The sequence below is a fragment of the Triplophysa rosa genome, linkage group LG20 (genome assembly GCF_024868665.1).
Source record: "Triplophysa rosa linkage group LG20, Trosa_1v2, whole genome shotgun sequence".
NCBI lineage: Eukaryota > Metazoa > Chordata > Actinopteri > Cypriniformes > Nemacheilidae > Triplophysa > Triplophysa rosa.
This window is the reverse complement of record NC_079909.1, coordinates 9,944,659-9,967,562: the sequence shown is the minus strand read 5'-3', so window position 1 is coordinate 9,967,562 and position 22,904 is coordinate 9,944,659. Positions and strand designations below refer to the sequence as shown.

The window sequence follows — 22,904 nt, the reverse complement described above, 5'->3', positions numbered from 1 at the left end:
TTAAGGCCCATCCACATTAAAACCCTGAATACACAGTGAACAAAATCCCCTAATTTACATAACTTTTTCAGGATAATCTCACCGTTCTGTCTCAGCCACAGCATGTTGTTAAAGGTCTGCCGCTGGAACTCCGTTTCCTCCAACATGCCGAACGCACACCGAGACTCTGAGCAGCTCTGTATCCTTTTAGATAGATAAACAACAGCAAAATGAGGGAACGCCTCATTGAAGAGCAGAAAACACAGCTTTTTGTTTGCTGTTCCCCGCCTAGCATTCTAGGAAAACTGCTGGGAGATCGATGTAGCTGTCAATCTTGGACCCTCTGTGACTTCGCTGATAAAAAATGACTTGAAACACAATGAAACAGATTTTTCCATATTGGATGATTAACAATCTGGTACTTGTTGAGGAGAGAAAAGAAACCTGAAGAAGTATGGCAGCCCGGAAGATTCATTATGAGAGTCAGATGGGAATAGTCTTGGCTTGGAACTGAAAATCTGTATCCTAATTGAATAAATTAACCAAATGGGCAGTGTTGATAAATGCAGAGGGCCACAGGGAATTGTATAATTCAAAGATTCAGTTATGGATGTCTGTATACTGTATACAGAATGCATACATTGCCCTGTAGGCAATGCTGTCATAGTAGTGAATATGAGTTCCTTTCTACCTTTTTTCTTCATTAGAGGTTATATTAACCTATCATGACAAACAAAGTAACTCTTCGTGGTCAAAACATGTGAATCTTATCTGCAGGCTGGTGTATATATGGTGTATTAACAAACCAAATATGTAAAAAAGATCATGTATTTTCTACTGCATCTTACATTACAATAGATAAATGCTCAACAGCTCAATGGTATACTAATTTACAGTGTGGTCACTTGAAAATAAACATTAAAATGGTAAAATGTAACAAATAGTTGTGACTCTGTCTGTGAAATCCAAGTCTATGAGATTAAAAGCATCAAAGTTTATTTTCAGTCAATAAATTTCACTATGATTTAAATTTTTGACATGGTCTTCCTCAGTCAGTATTAAAGATATCATGGTTATATTTCACAGAATGTTCTTTACATTATGCAGAATGATTTTTTGCAGAAAACAGAAAATCACAAAAAATGACTTGCTGGATTTTCACAGGCAGAGTCACAACACCATTGTAGAAGTGCGGGAAAAACGAAGAGATCATATTTAATCAGCATTTCTAGATGTATTGTGCATGGCCAATTCCAGTCCAGTGTCAATCAAACCTCACGAGTGACATTAAGTCATCCAACAGCAATGTAAAGACTGACAGCATGACAAGACACTTGAAAACTGTGATAAAAATCGAGGTTATGTACAAATTTCACTATTGTATTGCTTAAAAGTGAATATGAACTTGTTTTCTTTGCAGTATTTGAGGTCTGAAAAAATACAGAGCACATTTTCTGTTATTTTGAACTTTTTCTCCAGTTTTGGGGAGAAATAGTTCAGTGGTTCCTAGTTCACAGAATGAAACAAAAATGACCATTTTGCCTAAACACATACAAATAGTAAATTCAGAAAAACAAAAAATTATTGTGAAATGGTCTCTTAATTATTTCAGCGGCTGTATTTACAAAGCAAAGAGTGAGAGGGTCTCTGACGTGTATCAAAAGGCCCTTTAGAAGGCTAAACTTACCTGAGCCTTTCAGTTTCCCCACTTAAAAAGAATATGAACACACAGAACAACCTTACTGTTGCCCAAATGCATGGATGACAAAAATGTCAACAACTTAAAGTCAAAACATGCAGATCAACAGGGAACAGCATTGCTGGCAGATAAATCAAAGGTAGACAGAGTGTATAGAAAACCTTTTAATATTGATTTGCTTCTGATAAGGCTGCAAGTTTATCTATCAGGGACCAGGGCTACTGTAGTTGCAAGTCTAGACTGATTCCAGTAAAGAGAAATGAAGCCCATCACTTCCCCATAGTCTCTTTAACCTTGAATAACACATTATACAGCAAAGCAGAAACACTTTTAATGACAATTACAGTGCTTAACAAATGCTCATTTCCCTCTGAATTAATGTGGAGGTGCGGTAGATCATTGAAACTTACACGTTGCCAAGCATTATCAAGATGTTATTTTACTCAAAAATTTCACTCAGCTGCCCCAAGCATTGACAAACTAAAATCTCGAGAACTATGTGAGAAAGGGCTTCTTTTATCTGAACTGAATCACGTCTCGGTCCATTGACACAGATCCAATGTTTTATCATGTATATCTTTTACAACTTGAATGTCTTCTATTGTGTTGTATTCATGACATCTACACAAGCAAGATGATGCCTATTCTCATAACAGCATGGAACAGATCGGAACATGAATTAAGTTAGATCTGCCTACATGTATGAATGGAAATGTGTCCCAATAAACATCTGTGGGCTTATTTTGTTTAGCAAACATCTGTTTTTTCAATCATTCTTAAACTCTCATTCTAAAGAAAAAATGCAGAATGTCCATTATGACAAAAGAATATGTATTTATCACAGACACGGGATTAAATGTACTTCTTGTTTAAGGAACCAGAACCATGAATACAGTCAGGAATGACATTGTCTCAAACCCATTCAACAGGTTTTAAGGGCATGTTAGGTCTTCGTATGACATCTTTTAATATGCATCTATATGTATATACACAGAAATATATACAGGTACTTTCAAAACAAAGCTCCCACGAAATACACAGAGCATGCCGACAAATAAAGAGATATCTTGTTGGTGTAGACAGTGAGGTGACCTTTGACCCGGGATGGGAGGATTCCAATTGAACAGTGTGTGGACTCAGTGGTGAGCAGTCAACTCAGAAATGAAATAGCGGGGATTTCGCAAGCTTCCAGTCTATTACCAAAGCCAGCGTAGACAGCGAAGACAAAACGGTGAAAGAATAAAGACATCTCCTATTGATTTCCACCTCATTTTCTCAGACCGCCACTTATCATCCGTGATCCTCCAAACAGTCATTCACAGCTTATGTTGGGATTGTCCAGTTTACCTAAGGTTTGGCAAAGTCTTCAAATATAAGTTGAAATCCAGTAAACGTCCCCAATAAGCTGTTTGATTTGATTTCAATACCAGAGGACGTCGGTCGAGAGAAAAGAAAACGACTGAGACAACTGGACAAAGCTGTCGGTGTCCAAGAAAATGGAAAAACACTGCTTTATTTATATGACTTTTATTAATATTCCTTGGCACCGGATATGCAAATCCTATCTTTATCTCCATGAAATGTTCTCCTTTATTGTTTAGTCACAGGTAATCCAGTCAAATACCCCTTTAATGTAATGGTTTCTTCCATTCTGACAGAGAATCCACATTCGCTGCCTGTGAAGGAGCTCTTTGTTAGGTCCGGGGATGAATCTAAAAACAGAGAAAAAGGGAGGGGAAAACACACAAATGCATGCTTAGAACAAAGGTCAAATGCTTGGGCGATTCCCAAAGGGGTCGACTGAATTTTAAATTTTCAAAGCCACAAGGAGCACTCATTGGAATTGTGAAGCCATTGTTTGTGTATGGATGACGTTGTGTACACATCTGTAGGATGCCAGACTGATATCTGACTGTCGCTATGCTGTAAAATGAGTTGCGTGTGTGAATGCGTATCCATCGCTGTGGCCTCTTGCACATCATGGCGCTAGCCAATCACATCTCAGCATCATCCCTGTTTACTTTGCAATGAAAAGAACTAGGCAGCAATGCCAAGAGGGAAATAATATTCTTCCTCTGTTTCTCTCGTTTTCTCTCTCGGTGAGTTCACGGACCCCTATTTAGTGTGTCTGGTGAGTGCGTCTCGCTCTCCGTGCAGCATTTTTACTCAGGCTTTGCTCACACTGGAGGAAATGCATGATAACAAACCCAGTCACTAACAATTAGACAACTTACGTCAGTGCAGACCTGCTTCCCAGAAAGCAAACATCCACCAATCCTCATATAATGAATGTTTAATATGATCTTCTCAGTCTGAGTCTCTCTCTCATGCACATAAACGCAAGCGCTTGTTGTGGGTTCTGTATCGGCAAGTCGTGATGTCATCAGTACAATGAAGCTAATTAAAAGCTCAAGCCCGTGGCTTCGCCCTCAGCACATAAAGCATACGCTGACATTTCCCAAATTAAGTGTTCCAGGTGTAAGCTACAGATTGAGAGAGAGACACACAGACAGAGAGAGAGAGAGACTGGGGACAAAAATTAGAAGCACCCCTTGAGGCCCCTCGTAACCCAACAGACAGACAGCTGTCATGCGGCAATGTTACGCCCCACGTGTTCTCATCATTATAGGCACGGCCTGGTAGAGGCAGAGGAGCTGTCCGTCATATTGGATTCCCTGGAGAGGAACCAGTTCACGGCAGTCATTGCAGCTCGGATGGCTTCCGTGAAGAAATTGGGCATCACTCAGCTAGCCAATGACATCACAACGAACGCTGCGTGACTAACCTCAATAATGAACTGAACTTCCATGGCGTTCCAGCTAAATTAACTCGGGACAAGGGAAGACGGATGCTTCTTTGACAAAGAAGGCAGTAATCTCTTTGTTTTAAATAATCCGTTTTGCCGGACTCAAATCCTTACGTCCGCTGACAGCATGTAAACTTTGGCTGACAGCTCTGTCCCAGAAATCCATTTTGTGCTAAACCGCTTTTTGTTTGTGCTATGCTGAACATGCCTCATTTTTCCACAAGCCTTGCATGCGATTTCGCATTTCCCAGCCTGCGCATATTTTACAAAAAAGTACCATAGTGACCCTGATGCAATTTGTCTTCAGCTGTCTGCTAGCATGCACGGCTCTGTCTCTCCCTATGCGGTTTGTTGCAATGGATAGAGGTGCTATGCAAATGTTGTCATATTTCTCTGCATCTCAGCGCAGGTGACCTCTGCTGTCTCTACCGCATCAGCGATCGGTCCGGATCCACATCACGGTCGTCACGTGCCTTATTTGCATTCTAATTCACAAATGACATTTAAATGCGTTTTGCATCACAATTGCCCCATGCATTAAAAACTGTAATCTGGTGTAGATTTGTCCTGTCGTCGAATGAGACTTTTAAATGAGGATAACATACAGCAAGACTCCAGACAGCATGAATGTGTTAGAATTAATTTAATGTGACATTGACAGCGGCAAAGAGATACAGATACAGCAAGGCACCGGGTTCAACAGGACCGCTGGGAACTGACTTGATAATCATGCAATTTTACCACATATAATCTTCGGCTTCATCACTTGGCATATTACTTCTGCTCTGAAAAGCCACCCAGATGGGGTTTTGTTTTTTCACAAAGCACAGGTATCTGGTAAAACGCCTTCTGTTATGAACATGTGTTTCAAAGACATATAACTGCCCACTAAATCTGACTCGGGAAGGAAATGGGAAAATATGACCAGAACATGTTGAAAACTGAACGCCATGTTTCCAATAGGAGTTTATTTCTGTGTGGAACGTGCGGACTAAAGATTGCACGATTTATGACATGAAATAAAAACAAAACAAATGGTTTAGGTTAAAATTCCCAGGTTTGTGACCATATTATTTAAATGCTCTTAAAGGAACAGTTCACCCCAAAATGAAAATGTTGTCATCGTTTACTCACCCTCTTGTCATTTCAAACCTGTATGACTTTATATCTTCTGCAAATCATAAAATATATTTTGAAGAATGTTGGTAACTAAACAACGGCGGTATCCATTGATTTGCATTGGTTTTGTGTCCATACAACAGAAGTGAATGGGTACCGCACTATTCTTCAGAATATCTTTTTTTTTTTGCAGAATAAAGAAATTCATACAGATTTGAAAAGACAAGAGGCTGAGTAAATAAAGACAGACTTTTCATTTTTGGGTGAACTATCCCTTTAAGGGCTTTTATTCACTAATAATTGCATGTAATAAGTGCATGTTGCCTATTTAGGTGCACACTGTTGAGCAAATAAGACCCATCGCCACGGCAGTCCATGTCTCCTCTCACACGAGACACATAAGGATGGAGGTATATGAATTGGGGAAAGCTGTATGCCTCTAGTATGTATCTTCTTTTTAAAGCATTGATTTTATTTGTATATAAAGGAACCGAATGCTATAGCCATTAGGAACCGGTAAAAGAAGGTCTATGCAGGGCGAGTGTGAGGGTCTCTCTCAGCCTCTTGCATTGTGTGCCTTCCTCAAAAGAGGCCTGCCTTGTCTGGAGCTACTGTACAGGCAAGGAGTGGTCCCTCTCTGTAAAACATAAAGGAAAAAAGAGAAGAAACAAGGGTGTCAGGCACACGCTTTGGCTTTCTCTTACATGCCAATTTGAAAAAAAGAAAAGAAAAAGAATGGACGCCGCAGCGGCGTTTGTGTGTAGTGCTTTTTTAAGAATTTAAAATACTGCTGGGATTTAGCATTTCGTTTTGTTTGCTCATTGTCCCTCAATGGGGCGGACTGCCTGGAAAGCATCGGGGAGGGGGTGTGGGGTTGGGCGATGGAGGGTGACAGATTAGAAACTAGTGAGATGGTCAAAGGTCTTAATAGAAAGCCAGTGTGGGTGTATCTACTTATTCTCCAGTGGGGCAGATCAGCCATACATCAACCCAGACTACTGCACATGCGGGTTACACAACACACAAAACACACAGCTATGCTGATCTAACACACACACACAAACACACATGCACAGACAAGCCCTGCACAACTCAAATAAAAGAGGATAATGTCAGAAAACCCACAAACACTGTAATCAAATCCTTTCCATGCCCAGGAGCTTACAAAACAATGTTAGGCTATAAGGAGAAAAACATGAATTCCAGCGTTACGCACTTATTGGTCTACATGGTCTACATTGACTACATGGTCACGGCTGAGTCTTTCTCAGTGTGTGTGTGTGTGTGTGTGTGTGTGTGTGTGTGTACGGTCATTAATTTGAGCTCGTCCCTCATGTGTGTGGCTGTGTATCTGCGTGCCGGCAATTATGCTGCATTAGTACAATGGCACAGTATGTTTTGGAGTGTAGGACTGCACACGCCAAAGACGGTTCGCTCGTGCATCTGTTACTTCATAACTGCATCGGTCTGTATTTGGTAATTACCGCGCCGACTGCCGAGTTCACATTTTTCATTTTGTTTGTGTGTGCGTGTGTTTATAAATTACGTTGACAGGAGAATAGACACTGGAGGAGGAATATATTTGTGGCTTCTTAATCACGCACAGCGTATAAACACACTCGCAAACACAGACTCAGCAATAATTATGTTTTGGAGTGTAATGATGTTGATGAGCAGTGATTAAAATGTGCAAGCCTAATCATATGGCTCAAGATGTTTAAAGAAAATGGAAGGCAAACCTTGATGAGTAGACGGACGCCGCTGAGCTTCTGTTGAGCCTCTGTGGCCCTCGGAGCTAAAATGTTGAGTATGGCTGCGTGTTCTGAGAAGGAAGATATGAGAAAAAGAAATGTGTCATCAGAACGAAGTTTTTCTTTTGTGTTTACTTGTATTTTAATACTCCTTATCCACCAAAATAATGCTGGCGATGGCGTTTGCCTGGGTGTTGTCCCATCTGCTTTCAAATCTGACCCATGTTTCTGAAGATTTGAGAACCGAATGATGACATAACTGAATATGTTACTACATAACCTGTCCACAAACTTGCCATTGCAGTAATGTCTGTCTTTATTTTAGACTTTTATTTTATCTTGGTTTTAATGTTAACATCCAAAGTAATTGGATTCAGTGTCTTCATGCAGTCACAACCTGCTTTAACAGCAACCGACAGTTGCAAATTCAATTTGTTCTTGTCATATTGAGTTGCTGTTGTTTTTGAAAAGTTGTGTAGACATTGTTTTGACCCCTGACCTCTGGCGTGTCAGACTTTAAGACGTTAAAGCGATAGTTCAACCAACAATGAACATTCTGTCATCATTTATTCACACTCTTGTAGTTCCAAATATGTATGACTTTCTTTCTCCTGCAGAACACAAAAGATATTTTTATAAAGATATTTGGTGGTAACCAAACAACAATGGACCCCATTGACTTCCGTTGTAGGCCTATGGAGACAAAACCACCAAAGCATTTTTTAAAAATATCTTCTTTTGTGTTCTGCAGAGGAAAGTCGTATACATATTTCGAATGACATGAAGGTGAATAAATGATTACAAAGTTCTTATTTTAAGGCCAGCCGTTTTTTTCCTGTCCAAAATCACTATTTCTGTAACGGAAATTCGCGGTGTGCTTCTAAACTGGGCACCAGCACTCTGTTGGTGGAGAAGGGGCATAATTGATGTGTTTTTCAATACCTTCTTTAAAAAGTAAATAAGGTTATTTTTTACTTTTGTTTCTTTTGATTAATTTCAGTGAAAGTTTAGCATGACATGAGCGGCCACAGGGTTTTATGAACTCTATTTATGCTTTTGCACTTATAATGCCAGAGATGCTTTCTGTGCTTCATTAGATTTGTATGCATGATCTTACCTTGGAAATCTCGAAATTCATCCAGGCTTCATCGGATTCCCTTAAGCAGGGCTTGAGATAGTTTAAACACGGGAGGGAGGCGTGAAGATGCCAAGAAGGGACCTAACCCCCTCCAGTGCTGTCTCCTCTCCCTTACACATCTCTACTTGTTTTTACTGTCACAAAAAGCCATCACTAAAAAATCAGGCTACAGTAGCCTATACTAGAGGATTGTGTGCGCCCCATCATCACAGCCCGGCTGTGACACAACCCCTGATTTGTTGACTTACACATATACTTTTAACTTCGATATTGTTCGTTTTATTTTTGTCTGACTCAGGATGTGTCGTCTAGAACTTGTTTGTTATTTTCCTGTTTTGCTAGCGCTCCTCTTTATAACTCGGCATTAGGATAAATGAAGATGTGTCCTCTGAGCACGAGCTTCCATTTGTAAGGAATAAACAGGTTAGTGAGATCCATTTTCATACAATTTCTCTCTTGTCTCTGAGACAGTATACATGTAGCTCATATAACCAGTTAAGCTTCTTGAAAACCTTCACAGATTTACATTTAATTACCATTTTGATTTAAGTTTGAACTCACTTTACAGAAATTCACCTGGGAATTTACACGAATTCACACAAAAATGTTCCATACACATGTAACCGCATGTGTTGTTTTAACCAATCAAGCAAAACGTGATGTTCACTGTGTTGTGAGTCCTCACCCTCGTGGTCTTGATCTTGTTCCCAGAAGAACACATCCAGCCGGAGTTATCAGGTAGAGTCTTACACTCCTCCCCCTCCAAACACGGCTCCATCTCACACCACCACTTCCCAATCACGATAGAAGCTGCACACAACACAAACACACAAACAAAAAAGTGTTTCAAATACATGGAAAAATAATGTAAATAATTTGTGGAGTGTAAATAACTGATTTAATTCATCTTTATTACTTTGACAAAATAGAATTTGTCACATTCTTATAAGAATTTTCTAGTTTATAACCAAGTTAAACTTGCAGAGGCACCACATTTTACTGTTGTATTACACTAAATTAAAAAATATTTTCTGAACATGAATACAAGCCAAATGTGACATTGTTATGAGTAAAACAGGATATTTAACAGGGCTTTGTTTTATTGTGTAGGTATTGACTAGATTGAAAAATAGATAAAGCCAGACCTAAATGCAGTTGGATAAAATTGTAGTGTTGTCAGAATAAAAATATATATTTTCAGAGGGAGAGTATGCATTTAATTTGGAATAACAAGCACTGATGAATCATTCACAACAAGATTAGAAACGTATATTAATAAAGTAGCTTATGTCAATTTTAATTTTATGTTTACAATTATTTACAATGTAACATTTGCAGAGTAAGACAAACAAGCAATACCCACCTCTACTCAGCATATGAGTGTGTATGTGAATGTCAGCGTGTATTCACTACTACACACGACAGAGGGAGGAGAAACAGAAGAGGAAACATGGAGTCAGAAATGGAGTATGCCTCAAGTCAGTGTGTGTTTTCCCCTGACGCACCTGTGCTCTAAAAATGTTTCTTCTCTTAGTTTCAAGGTGGCTTGAATTCCAAATACACCGACATCACAGTGGGATACCGTTTCAATGAGCACATGAAATGCAATATACGTAAAAGTGTGAAACGTGATTTTTCAAAGCCAAGAGTTTCAAAGGGTTACTTCTGCGTCACTACATTGAAGAAATCTGAGATTCCCCTTCAGTTGGTCTCTCGACGTTGTGTTGAGACTGGGGTTTGATCTTGGGAACCTATCATCTCTGAGAGGAATTTAAAACGGCAATGGGCTTTGGCGAATGGCACACGCACGCCAGTCCCCGCCCCGTACATACGGGTATAAAAGGGAGGTGGCGTCGGCCATTCACTCATCCTTTGTTCTTTGGAACCTGCATGACGGTACATGTCAAGCGATTATTCTTTCCGAGAATTCTCCTTTCAGACTGCTGGATTTACGATGCAAAGCAGCGGATTTCTCCCTCTCGGTAGCGGACTTCCTCTGGGCATCTCGGCAGCAAGCCGCAGATATTTCTAAAAGAGCAAATTTCCTCTCAAAGTCTGCACTGTCTTCGGACATGTCTCGCAGCTGTGTTCTTGGGTATGACAGACTCATCACCGAGTCCGACGGGCACGACACCTGTATTGCATGCTGGGGTTCCTGCAGTGGCAGGGCTCGTCGATTAAAGTGTTATGGTCACTGTCGGCTATGTTCTCCGGAATGTAGCCGCAACCCCGTCTGCTTACCGAGTGAGTTCGACTGCCGCTTCAGCGAGGTCGACCGCTTCGGCGAGCGGCGGGGGTGATTGGGGATTCCCATGGATGTCACTCCGCCTGTTTCGGCTCGTGGACCATCCGTGCCCCGGCACGCTCTCCTGCCCATAGCGGGCAGACTCGACAATGGGATGGGGACAAACTTTCTGTCATAACGTCGGACAGCTACCTCCTGGCATCGGATGCGGAGACCCCTTGGAGCTCCCACCCGCGGGCGGTCGAGCCCGAAGGTCATGGCGGGTGCTCTGGGTCAGACGACGTCTACGATAGTGGTCCAAGGGAGACATCTGTGGCTCAACCTTGTGTACCTTGCTCAGGGGCTGTGACTCGCTAGTTCTTCTCGCAGTAGCGCTCACTTGTGACTCGCTTGAGGTCGTGATACGGCTCAGCACCGTGGCGTGTAAAGATAGGTCCACAGTCTGTCTCTCAACACAACGTCGAGAGACCGACTGAAGGGGAACGTCTCGGTTACGACTGTAACCTCCGTTCCCTGATGGAGGGAACGAGACGTTGTGTCTTCATGCCACGACGCAGGGGCGCAAAAATGGGGTATGCAGTATATGCGGTGCATAGGGGCGCCGCACAAGTGTGGGCGCCATTGTGCCAAAATATTATTTAACATTTTTTTAAATAAAACGTTATAAAAAATATAACGAAAAAGTCATTATCTAAAACGTTTTAGTTTCACTTTTGTCTAGCATTTTAAACGAGTTCAATAATTATATAATTTATTTAATCAAGTTATTATGTCAACCAATCACTCTTTCACAGTCAAATGACCAAATGGATCGAGCAAAGAAACTTCACAAAGCACAGAACATAACAGAACATGAAAAGTAAATTGACAAGTAAAAAACAAGTTATTTAACGTTGCCTGAGAGGTAGTTCATATTATAATACAATATCAGGTCACCTCTAGGCCTACATCTTTGGCGCTTATAAAATAAATCTATGTTTGTGAAGGAGCTTTATAATTACATTCGGGAGAGTCTGAGACGGTTGTTAAAGCTGTTAAGTCTCCCACCATCACGCATTATCGGGTTCTTCACTAATCGTCGGACGCGTTTTCCCCATATGACGACGCGAGCTGTGCAGTTTGAACGTCAGGTCCGTGTCCTTCACATAACGCGAGCAGTTGCGTCTTCTGCAAACAGCGCGCAGCACAGAGCACCGGAGATATTGCGTGTGGACACTGAAACAGCGCAATGATTGACAGGATGACAGAGACAAGAGCGCAAAAGAACGTTTGTTAATAAAAAATAATTTGAGCTTTCAATCTAAGTGAGTTTGTCTTTGTTTTACTTTAATGATGTTTTCATAAAATGTGAATGTAATACAGTTCAATAGAAGGGAAGGAAGGAAGCGCGAACCGGCGAACATTAACAAACTTTAATTCAAAAATAAACAAACAATAATCCAAGAATAAAAGGCCGGCAGCCACCTCACGGTCGACTGCCGGCCACACAAACATAAACAAACTTAACAGTTTCCGGGCCCGGGTCCTCTCTCTCGATGGTCCGGTCGCTCGTCCTCTTATGCTCCCGAGCTCCCCCGTGAGGCATGCGGGGACCGGCGGTCGCACAGCTGACACTCGTTGCCATTTACGCCGCTGGCCCCGCCTTACTCGCCCCACGGCTCTCGCCCCGCCTTCTTCGCTACAGTGAACCACTAACTAAAAATGCTTAAAGCAAGGGGAAAATCCAAAGATTTTTTATTTATTTGCCTTATAATATCTGTTATCCATCTTATTTCGTTTTTTCAATAATATTTGAATTATAAATTCACAGTAAAGGTATGTTTAACATAGGCAAATTTTATTGTTGTGTTTTTATTAAATATTAATGAACCACAAACTAAGCATTCGTTTTAAAGTAGGCCTAAGTGGGAAAAGAACAAAAAAATACAACGCGAGTATATCATGTGATACGTCTTATTCGTCTTATTCTGATAATAATAAATAATGTTAATAATACTTTTTGTTGAAGGAAAGGGAATAATCTATATATAACTTTAAAGATCAAAATAAGTTTATTTCCTCATCAGCACATCTCTAATGGGCTACAACTCGATTGTTACTTATATTTGGGATATTTAAAGAAGTTTTATTATTTAAAACTTGACAAGTTTTTTTGTTAAAGGTTTTAAATGTCAAAATTCTAGACTACATAAGTGAAACTCACTTTTCAAAGAATACAATAAATAGCCTTATTTGAAGTCTTAGAGGCTGTGTCCACCCAGGCGTTTACGCCTGCAGCCGGCGTTTTTTCAATTGTTTCCTATGGAAACGCCGCGCTTTTAAAAAAAGCCATCAGCTGACGGTTTTTTTCCGCGCTCTGCGCTGGTGCTATGCGTTTTTTTCACGCTCAGCGCCGGCGTTCGACCGATCGCCCTGAGTTGAAAAATGCTCAACTTTGGGCAGAACGCTGCACCTGCAGCGGGCGTTTTCAGCCGAGCTCCTGCCGTTTTCAGCCGCGTAAATGCTCGGAGGACACAGCCCCTTATTTGGTTATTATAAGCAAAAGATCAATTTAAAAACTGTTTAGCCTGTTATCCGATTAATCAAAAAACAATCGTCCAATTATACGGTTATTAGAATAATCGTTAGTTTCTGCCCTAATTTATTAGCCATTCCTTTGTTTCATTATTTTTCAGATTGTTATTTATCTTTTCAGAATTGTGTATCTGTTACATTGTGAAGCAGTTGGAAAAGTGTTTCTGTAAAAGGAAACCTTTATGCTTCTGTTATAGATAGGGTTGGGAATCGTTTCAATTTTATCGATTCCGATTCCAATTCCGATTCTGCTTATCGATTTCGATTATTAACGATTCCCAGTTTCGATTCCACAGTTGAAGTAAAACATTTAGATATCAACCTGTATGGTCATTTAGCCTGCTTATTGACTTGTTTGCAAAATATATTTAAATATTTATGAGCACCGTTTTGTGTATATTTACACATAGAAACACATCTTTTCTGCTTTATTACAATTTGTATTATCATAGTTGAACTACATCATGGTTAAACTGCAGTTACTATAATGCAACTATGGTTAATTTGTGATTCCTGTGCTTTGATGCAAATTCTATAGCTAAACTATGCGTACTATAGTAAAAAATATTGATAATTTTCATAAGGGCTTTTATTGAGATATCAGCAGATCATGCAACGCATGTACTTTTCTGAAAATATGCACACAGGAATTGATAAGAGGAATTCAAATTTTAATCTCAAGTATCCGATTCCTATTCCTTTCGATTCCGATCCGATTCCTAGCCTTTCGATTCCGATTCCAAATTGGAATTGATTTTCGATTCCCAACCCTAGTTATAGATGCAAATCTGATTGTCACCTTCACATGATGTAAAATAGAATGACTCCAAAGGTAATATACAACTTGTCTGCAGATTTTTTATTTGTTGTGTGTTTTCAATATTGGGGTGGCCGATGGGGGGCGCCAATACTGATCTCGCATACCCCTCAGAAAATGTGCAGTTGCGCCCCTGCCACGACGCTTGCCGACCCGCTGCAGCGACCGGGAAATGACTCTAAGGTTCCTCAGTCCAAAGGATGAGTGAATGGGCGACGCTACCTCCCTTTTATACCCGTATGTACGGGGCGGGGACTGGCGTGCGTGTGCCATTCACCAAAGCCCATTGGCGTTTTAAATTCCTCTCGGAGATGATAGGTTCTCAAGATCAAACCCCAGACTGTCTCTCAACACAACGTCTCGTTCCCTCCATCAGGGAACGGAGGTTACAGTCGTAACAAGACAATTTCAATTCTCATGACACTGAGAATCCTCTAGCCACATGTGCAGACTTCTGTTAATTTAGAAAAGTGAAATTATAAGACTGTATATGAAATTAAATCTGTTTACCGACAAGCCCTACATTTTCAGCCGTTAACTGATATTTATCTCAATGCTGTGAGAAAATCGTTCTGAGGTTAATTGTTTAGCATTTAAAAGTTACAAGTTCAAATCTATATTTTATCTTTGTGCTCTGCCACCAAGGTGAAAGTGTAAAAATTTATCAATAATAAAAAAATGAAATCCTAGCTCACCACTTTCCTCTAAATCTCGGCTCACTGCTTTACATCATCTCAATTTAAACAGCAGATTTTCACTGAGACTTTCACATTTTTACTCTTTGTAAAATTCCTCCTATACTTTAACTTTCTCTCTTTGTTGCACACAACCACCAATCACACACACACTTCTCAAACACAGCTACACTACAGAGACACTGGCCTAAATGCCACAGAAGAGACCTCGACACGGTAGTGTTAGTCGTCCGATAATTCCTCAGTCTCATGTGCAGTGCACACACTAGCCCAAGGTTCATTAAACACTAAAGTCCCTTTAGCCTGGACTGGGTGGAGAATGATTATCTCAAGCTCTTTTGTTTCCTTTATCTGCCACTTCTGTACAGCTCAGTTTTACTGTGTACCTTCTTAATCACAAAGCAATTAGCGGTCGGCGGGAGTTGGAGGTGATGTTTCCGCACTATTTCTACGTATAAGAAACATGGTGTGTGGCTTAGGAGTTGGAGTGCAACGCCCACAGCGAACTTTTGCTTGAAGTGAGATCTGTTGACATTGAAGCACAAATGCAACTGGCCGCCTGAATGGTCAAACTTCTGAAATGGCAACATTGTGAAAAACAGATCAGAAATGCAAAATAACTTGCTCTAAAAAAGCGTGATTTCTGAAGTGCACAGGTTCTCGGATGAAATGTTCCTGAGCACAGAGAGTAAGCGGAAACCACAAGACTTTTTCATTACAATTCTGGGAAAGATTTATATTCTCTAAATGTTGAAGCAATTCGAAACCGAAAATAGTGAGGTAATACCTGTAAAAAGCAAAAAAGCCATAAAAATTTCCATCGTACAGAGGGATGATGGAAACAGAAGCCTAGATTAAAACTGTAACGGGGTCTTGAATTCAACACTTAAAGTGCATCATATTTACTTGCAATGGAGGAATGGAGTTAGATTTGCATATACAGTAAGACGATTCAAGTTTTTTGGATAAAAATAATAACTGACAAAGGAGCTGTCAATGATGCATCAGTATGATAAATACATTTTTCAATTAAAAACACACCAATGACAAATTGTTCTTTTTACTCATTTAAATGATTTTACAACAAACCTGAAATTCTTTATATGAATCGATTTGTACCGTTCAAGTTCCATGATTTTAAAATGACTTCTGTATTAAAGCATAAACCTACTAAAAATATATTTGTCAATGCAAACCATATTTTTAACACTGACTGAATTAAACACACTTATTTACTATCACTTTCAGCATTTATTGGCAGTCTCTGAACGTGGAAACAGCAAAGTGAGACAAATGGTGAGACGCATGCCTCAGCAGCGTTTGACCCGTCTGACAGATGGGCTGCTCTCTCTTTCCATCTCAAACTTGGCAAGCGGGAGAGAGCTCACGAGAAAGGACACGGGGTCGGCGCTTATGCTCCGAGACTTTTATCTGCCTGGATTCACGCCAAACCCCGTTCAGGTGACTTTCCCAGCCTGAAGACAGGCCTTTCCCACTGGGTCTTGATCCTTTTAAGGTCCCTAGGCATCGGACCTCTTCTGGATCCTCCCAGCCATCACAAAGTCACAGCTTCAGCAACTGTTTTGCCATCCTAGCCTCAGCATGGTTTTGCTTCCTCCCAGGAAAGTGCAATAAAAGTGTATTATTGGAGCACCGCAGGACCCCAGGGGCACAGACCTTACTTCACTGCTCATTGGTCTTCTTACGGACACACTGCCACTCACCAAGTTTAGGATAGAGGTTGACTTTACATGATTTGAGATCAGTTTATCTAGCTTGTCAGTTGGAGTGTGGATAAGGGTTAGATCAGCATCAGTGTGACTGGGAGCAGGTGTGGTAAGCTTGTAGGTTTGTGACCCTGAACAGCACACAGGTTGGCAGAACTGTCAGGTGTCACACAATTCTGGCCGTCGCCTGCCTTTAGATAAATCAGGCTGTCCCTCATTAACATTTCGCTATGTTGTCTGTCACTAAGGATGATACAGAGGTGACCCTCACAAGCACATACACAGGGTCATCACATAAAAAACGGGAATGACAAATGACCTGTCATGTACCTGTGCTTGGGAACATCCTGAAAAGAGGATGATATATGCATATGGCATGATTGTGGTTTCAGTAAAAAGGAGGTTTAATCAAATAAAACATAGCTTGTGATGTAATGTTTACCTAACTTTTGATTGCATGCAGAGGCGGATTAACCATATGGGCAATTGGGCGAGTGCCCAGGGGCACCAAGACTTTAGGGGCACCAAATAAACCTGCAATACAAAATATTTTTTTATAAATGTAGGCTACATAAGCACTTGTTTTTTAAGACTTAAGTCACGCATCTGCGCTAAATAGGCGTGGCACCATGTGCGGGAATACCCCCACTTCAGATAAAAATGGTTCTGTCCTCCGCACTTTTTTGACACACCTCCGCCAACTTTCCCGCCCATGTTATCTGGTTAGTTACATAGATTTGAGTGAATTAACATTCAGCCAATCACAAGTGAGTGTTATGAGGCGCGTTGTCTTTCGTATACACTTTAATCTTCAAACAGATGGAAGCGGGAACGATGCAGAGCGCATTGTTGTAGCAGAGACTAAAAATGCGGGGATTAGCACTGATTAATAAATGTATATATACATGGCATGCATCAGAAATAAGATGTTATAGTGCCGATAATGTATGCTAATAGTACGTGGAGGTAAGGCCACTATTTAAGGTCCAAACCTGGGTTTTAAAGTGAAAGTGAAAAACGGTGTCGTCACTATAGCAATCAATTCATATGTGTCCTTTTTAGTGGAGTACACTTTTAACGCAGTACTTATGTGATCGTTTAGTAAGAAGAATATACACATACTGTGCTTAAATAGAGCGTTTGAATAGCTGTATAGCAGTTAAAATAGTAACAATAACGTTTCATGTTATTTGAATAACCTTGCTATACATTGTAATGTGGTGAATGCCACTTTGGTGAATTAAAGTCCCAATGTCCTGAAAATCTGTACATTGTTCCATTGTCCCCCTAATGTGAATACATACATGCAAACTATATATGTGTGTGTGTGTCCCTGTACCCCCACTTTGTGGCACGCACAACATTTACACCTGTTAAAAAAATGTTAGTGATTTTTTTTCACTACATCAAAACCTGAAATGTAACGTTACAACAGAAAGCAGGTGCCCCTTAACTACAGTAGGCCTAATTGTTAAAAATGCTTGATGAAAAGAGTTGTTTTTTGTGTTCTATTCTACAAAAGTGTCATGTTAATGTGTAATTCTTGTAAAATAGTATATTGTAAATTGCTGAGTTTCATTCTTACAAAATCTTTTAATATATAAATCTTTTAATGAGTGGATTCATGCGTGTGGGTAGGTGGGTTGATGGGGGGCACCTCTGGGGCTGTTGCCCAGGGTCACCATGAGGTCTTAACACGCCTCTGATTGCATGACACAATTATAAAATAAATAATATTTAAGTTTTTGAAAACTTACTAATGCTATAGAGGAACTTTAGTTGTGGCTGAATGTTCAAAGAATCTTTTGTTTCATAAAAGGTTATTTGTAGTGAAAAAAGGTTCTTCAGATTATAAAAAGTAAGAAAATGTGGCTCATATAAGATCCTTTAGTTAAAAAGCAACTTTATCTTTTAGTGCAAATTATTTTTGTATTTATATAGTGTATTTTAGTGTATTTTATAAAGTATAAATCATTAACAACCTTTTAAATTATTTAATTATTCAATATAACTATCTATTAAATAATAATTGTACATATCAGTAATAACACAATGTATAATTTTTTATAACTATAATTACACTTTTTTTATATTCAAAAATGTATATTTGTGTTTGCAACGAAGTTAATATACGTACATATTACAATTTATTAAATAAAAAAGACTTAATTTCAGTTAAGGGGATTTCCAACTCCCTGAGAACTGTCCTAAGCCTTTAAATGTCTACACAAAAAATGTAAATGATGTTCAAACATTTAGTGCTTCTGGCTGAATTAACTGCAGAAGTTTAATGCTTAGAGTCAGTGCTTACATACCCAATCCAAAACATTTAAGGTAAATTGCTGCCTGACAACCACTATAGCTAGCACCTGAAAACGTTCCTGCAAATAATATTCAAGCGCCTATCAAGATTAGAATTTTAGATGACACGAGGGACTCCTTGATGGATTCGGAAGCACACCACGTTTCTCCCGACGTCACTCAATCGATCTCTCCCAGCAGAGATTAAGGGCGTTAAGCAATTACACTTTAAATTCTCATGCTTTCCTTGCAGGTGCTAAGTCACAGCGCCGGGGTCTGGATCGATGCATCACAGGAGATAATGGTGAACCCCTCCGGCCCCTCCCCCTGCTGTCCCGCACGTCATCAAAATGAAGAATGAACTCGCTGTTTAAATCCACTCCAGTTTCTTATCTCATTTTTGTCTCAGCTCTTTACTCAAACAGCAACTCTTTCTTTCTAACGGTCCGTTAATGACCGGATTGATTAAATAAGGTCTTTGGCTTTTGGTGCGGAAGGATCGACTACAGGCTGCAGTAAAGCTGGATAAGGTCAGAGGGCGAGCCGAGGAGCTCTAATGAACCTAGGGTGTAATTAACAGAGAACTGGGATCAGGATTCTTTCTGTGGGTCAGAGCTGGAAGAGCTTAGAAAGGATAGGGCATCAAGTCAGTGTTTTTCTCTAGAGGAAGATTAGACATTCAAAGAGAGATGTGAGGTCTCTCAATCATGAATCCCTCATGCTCTTCACTCTTACTGAATGTCTCTTACTGACTTAAGAGTCCTCAGCCTGTGCTGCAAAGATCTCCACTGTGTGTGTGTGTGTGCGTGTGTGTGTGTGTGTGCGTGCGTGTGTGTGTGTGCGTGTGTGTGTGTGCGTGTGTGTGCGTGTGTGTGTGTGTGCTGCTGCTAACAGAACACTCGGTCTCAGTCGGCTGTTATGACAAGAGCATTGTCTGGCTGATTGTGATGACAAACCGTCCACAGCTTTAAGCAAACACATAACACAATCATTGAATATTTATAGGTTTGGAACATTCTCAACACATAAATTATCCTATGTTAAACTGAAACACACTTCAATTATCCAGATGCCTGCTGCTAATCTATTTAGGTTCAAGCATTTTTGTCTTGTCTCAGGCGCAATATGCTGGATTCCTAGGTTTATTTTTGTACTGTGGGGGTGTACAGCACAGTCAGGTTAAAAAATTTAATAAACTGAGGTGATTTATATTCATTGAAACTTTTCCCACAAACTTTTATGGTGTGAATTTGAGCTGAGAATTGATGGACAAATAGCTCGTCACATCATGTCTAGGAAGGACGCAGTAAGATGTGAATTATCTGCCGTATAAAACAAAGTTTGATTAAATGTGTTTAAGTCAAGGGCTAGGTTAACTTTAGAAATGTGAGTGAAAGATCATAAAAAATATGAATGATATTAAAAAAGACAGTAAAAATTAAAAGACCATTCCAAGTTTTCATTCAATCAGCATTCAGTGTCTGTTGAATTTCAACAAAATCAAATCTCAAGAGTGACAAAAAGTCACCCAACAGCAATGTGAAAGACTGACAGCATAACAAGACACACGAAAACTGTGATACAAATTATTTTTGAACTTTTCCTGAATACATGAACAAATATCACTGTTGTATTGCTGAAAAGTGAATATGAACTTGTTTTCTTTGCAGCGTCTGAAAAAAATCGAGAGCATCTTTTTTTTATTTTGTTTCTCCAGTTTTGCTATTCTGCAAATAAATGCAAACAGAAACAATATTTTTCTTTGATATGTAGGAGAAAGATTGTTAGTAGTTCACAGAATGAAACAAAAATGATCATTTTACCTAAACACATACAGTACAAATAGGCTAGTCAATTCAGAAAAACTGAAAATGGTCTTTGAAATATTCTCTTATTTAATATTCTCTGTATATGAGCGGTTATTAGAGACTAGGAGAGCAAGTACGTGCGGAAGTGACAGAGCAGAGGACGTTGTTTATTGGTGCAGAGTCGCCCAAATCCTGACCCGTCCTCTCTGTGGGCACCTGCCTCACAGGTGAAACTGTCTCAGAGGTCTCATGCCCGGAGGAAATGAGCTCTGACAGTTCTGTCCATGCAGGACACCACTGATGTATTTTGTCGGAACATCAATGGTTGACTGGCACTCGCAATGCCGCTTTTTTCCTCAGATTAAGCGCTTAAAAACACAATTGTTATTAACGTGAGAAATAAATGACGCCACAAATCTGCAATTAATCTAAACCGGGGCAAAGTTTAATTGCAAATACACAAACAGACAGAATGTACAAATGAGGAAACATGAGAGTTGGAGGTGTAATTATGAATTTACATGTAACGGTAATTAAAATGCTTGTATTTGACAATGCCCTTGATGGTTTTACATAGTGCCGTATGACACCTGGTTCTGTATATGAAGATGTGCAATCACATGCCACATGTCTGTAAGATTACAGCATAATCTTGTGTGCAGTGTGTTTGTGTGCATGTATTCCACCAGGCCTCAATAAAATGCTCAATGACAACCTGTCATGCTTTGTGTTAAACACCCCCCAGCAAAAGGCCTCATTCCACATTATTTTTATAATAATAATAATAATCTTTATTAAATGGGTCGTGTAACTTTAGCCAAGCTAAGTTTAGCCAAGTAACGATTCTTCTACTGGTAACCCAAAATAATACTGGCTAGACACACTTTTAACCTGCTAGCTAATGTAATTTAATTGTTATTTCTTTTGCTTGTTATCAGAAATAATCTACTGTCTGTTCTATGTGTACAAAAGCGTGCATGCGCAGTAACGTTTGTTTATGTTTTTGCTTTGAAACCGCCTAGAAGACGTGTTTATGTATATTTGAGTGTGTATGTAACAGAGAGAGTTAGGGAGAATTTGACAGTATAAAAAGGACAAAAAAGCATGAAAACCTAGATATTAGCATATTAGCATTACATTATGATGGAACCTTTGTGTGTTATTTGTACTTTTGACCTCTCTGCACTAAATTGCGTTTAAAGCTGAGTTATTTTCTCCCTTTGTGTGTGATGGGCCCCGTATGTGTATGTGGTGAATTAAACCCCACATTTGACATGTTTAAAAGGATGTTCTTTAGTGTTGGGTCTGACATAACTGGGACAGAGTTCTCCTTGTCAAAGCTAATAATCAATTCCCATGCTGGGATAATGTGACAGCAGAGTTCCACTAACTGCCACTGCGTAAACACGCACTAATAAACAACCAACCACCCACCCTCGTATCTCCCAAAGCAATAATTCTCCAATCTAACACAAAATTAGCCAATCTGTGTTTGCACTGCCTGTTTAAAGTGGATCGTTTACACATATTTTTAAGTTTTTTCAGAGAAGGGGATTCATAATTTTGTTTGTTTACCCTTCAGGTGAAAAGAGGGCCTGAATGTTCAGAAGTGCCTCCAGTGGATTTTTACAGCAAATTTGTATTTTTAATAATTAAATTGAACGATTATTGTTGGTAAATAAAATGTTTGTATAAAACGATGCTGCAGGATTCACCCGTTCACATGACTAAACTTGGCCAATATCGTTTCCTAAAAAATAATGTTTGATGGGGATCTTCTTATTTTCACACAACTGTAATGTTGCATCATAACCCAAGCCTAGAAGATTTTTTAAACAAAATAAAAAGGCATTACAACAATTTGTTCTTTTAATCCTAATCCTAATCTGAGCAGGCAGCGCATACAAAACACAAAATGATCTTTCTGTTTAAATTCCTACACCATTGAAGTATATTAAAGGCTTAACGCAGAGAACGTTATATATTTTGTTTGTTTACCCTTCGGGTGGAGAGATAGGGAATGTTTTTTATGTGAATGTCCTAATAACTTCATCTAAATGCCATTTAAAACGTATAGCGACAGGAGGGCCCAAATTTAGCCACTTTCACTTCGCCATGTGTGAAGGATGTGAACCCTTTCAGCAAGTTCTGACAGGTATTAGTAGGGCGACACAAATTGTGTGACATTGTGTGTGTGTACTAGACAGAAAAGTGGTGTTATGAAGTGTGTGTCTGCTGTATGCGT

General features: G+C 39.7%; 1 protein-coding gene across 4 annotated transcripts in view; it reads right to left on the bottom strand.

Annotated features, from left to right (window-relative positions):
• Positions 1 to 1,047: 1,047 nt before the first annotated feature.
• The window catches only part of LOC130571535 (chemokine-like protein TAFA-1), a 129,881-nt gene continuing 108,024 nt past the window's right edge, over positions 1,048 to 22,904 (bottom strand). The window contains exons 4-6 of one of the 4 annotated variants that reach the window (XR_008965100.1): positions 9,178 to 9,302; positions 7,343 to 7,425; positions 1,052 to 3,390 (exon numbers count right to left, since the gene is read on the bottom strand). Coding sequence is in view for 2 of the 4 variants with exons in the window: in XM_057362579.1 (XP_057218562.1) it covers positions 3,373 to 3,390; positions 9,178 to 9,302 (143 nt within the window). In the remaining 2 variants the exon portion in view is untranslated. The other 3 variants (XR_008965101.1, XM_057362579.1, XM_057362578.1) reach the window with 3 other exon arrangements.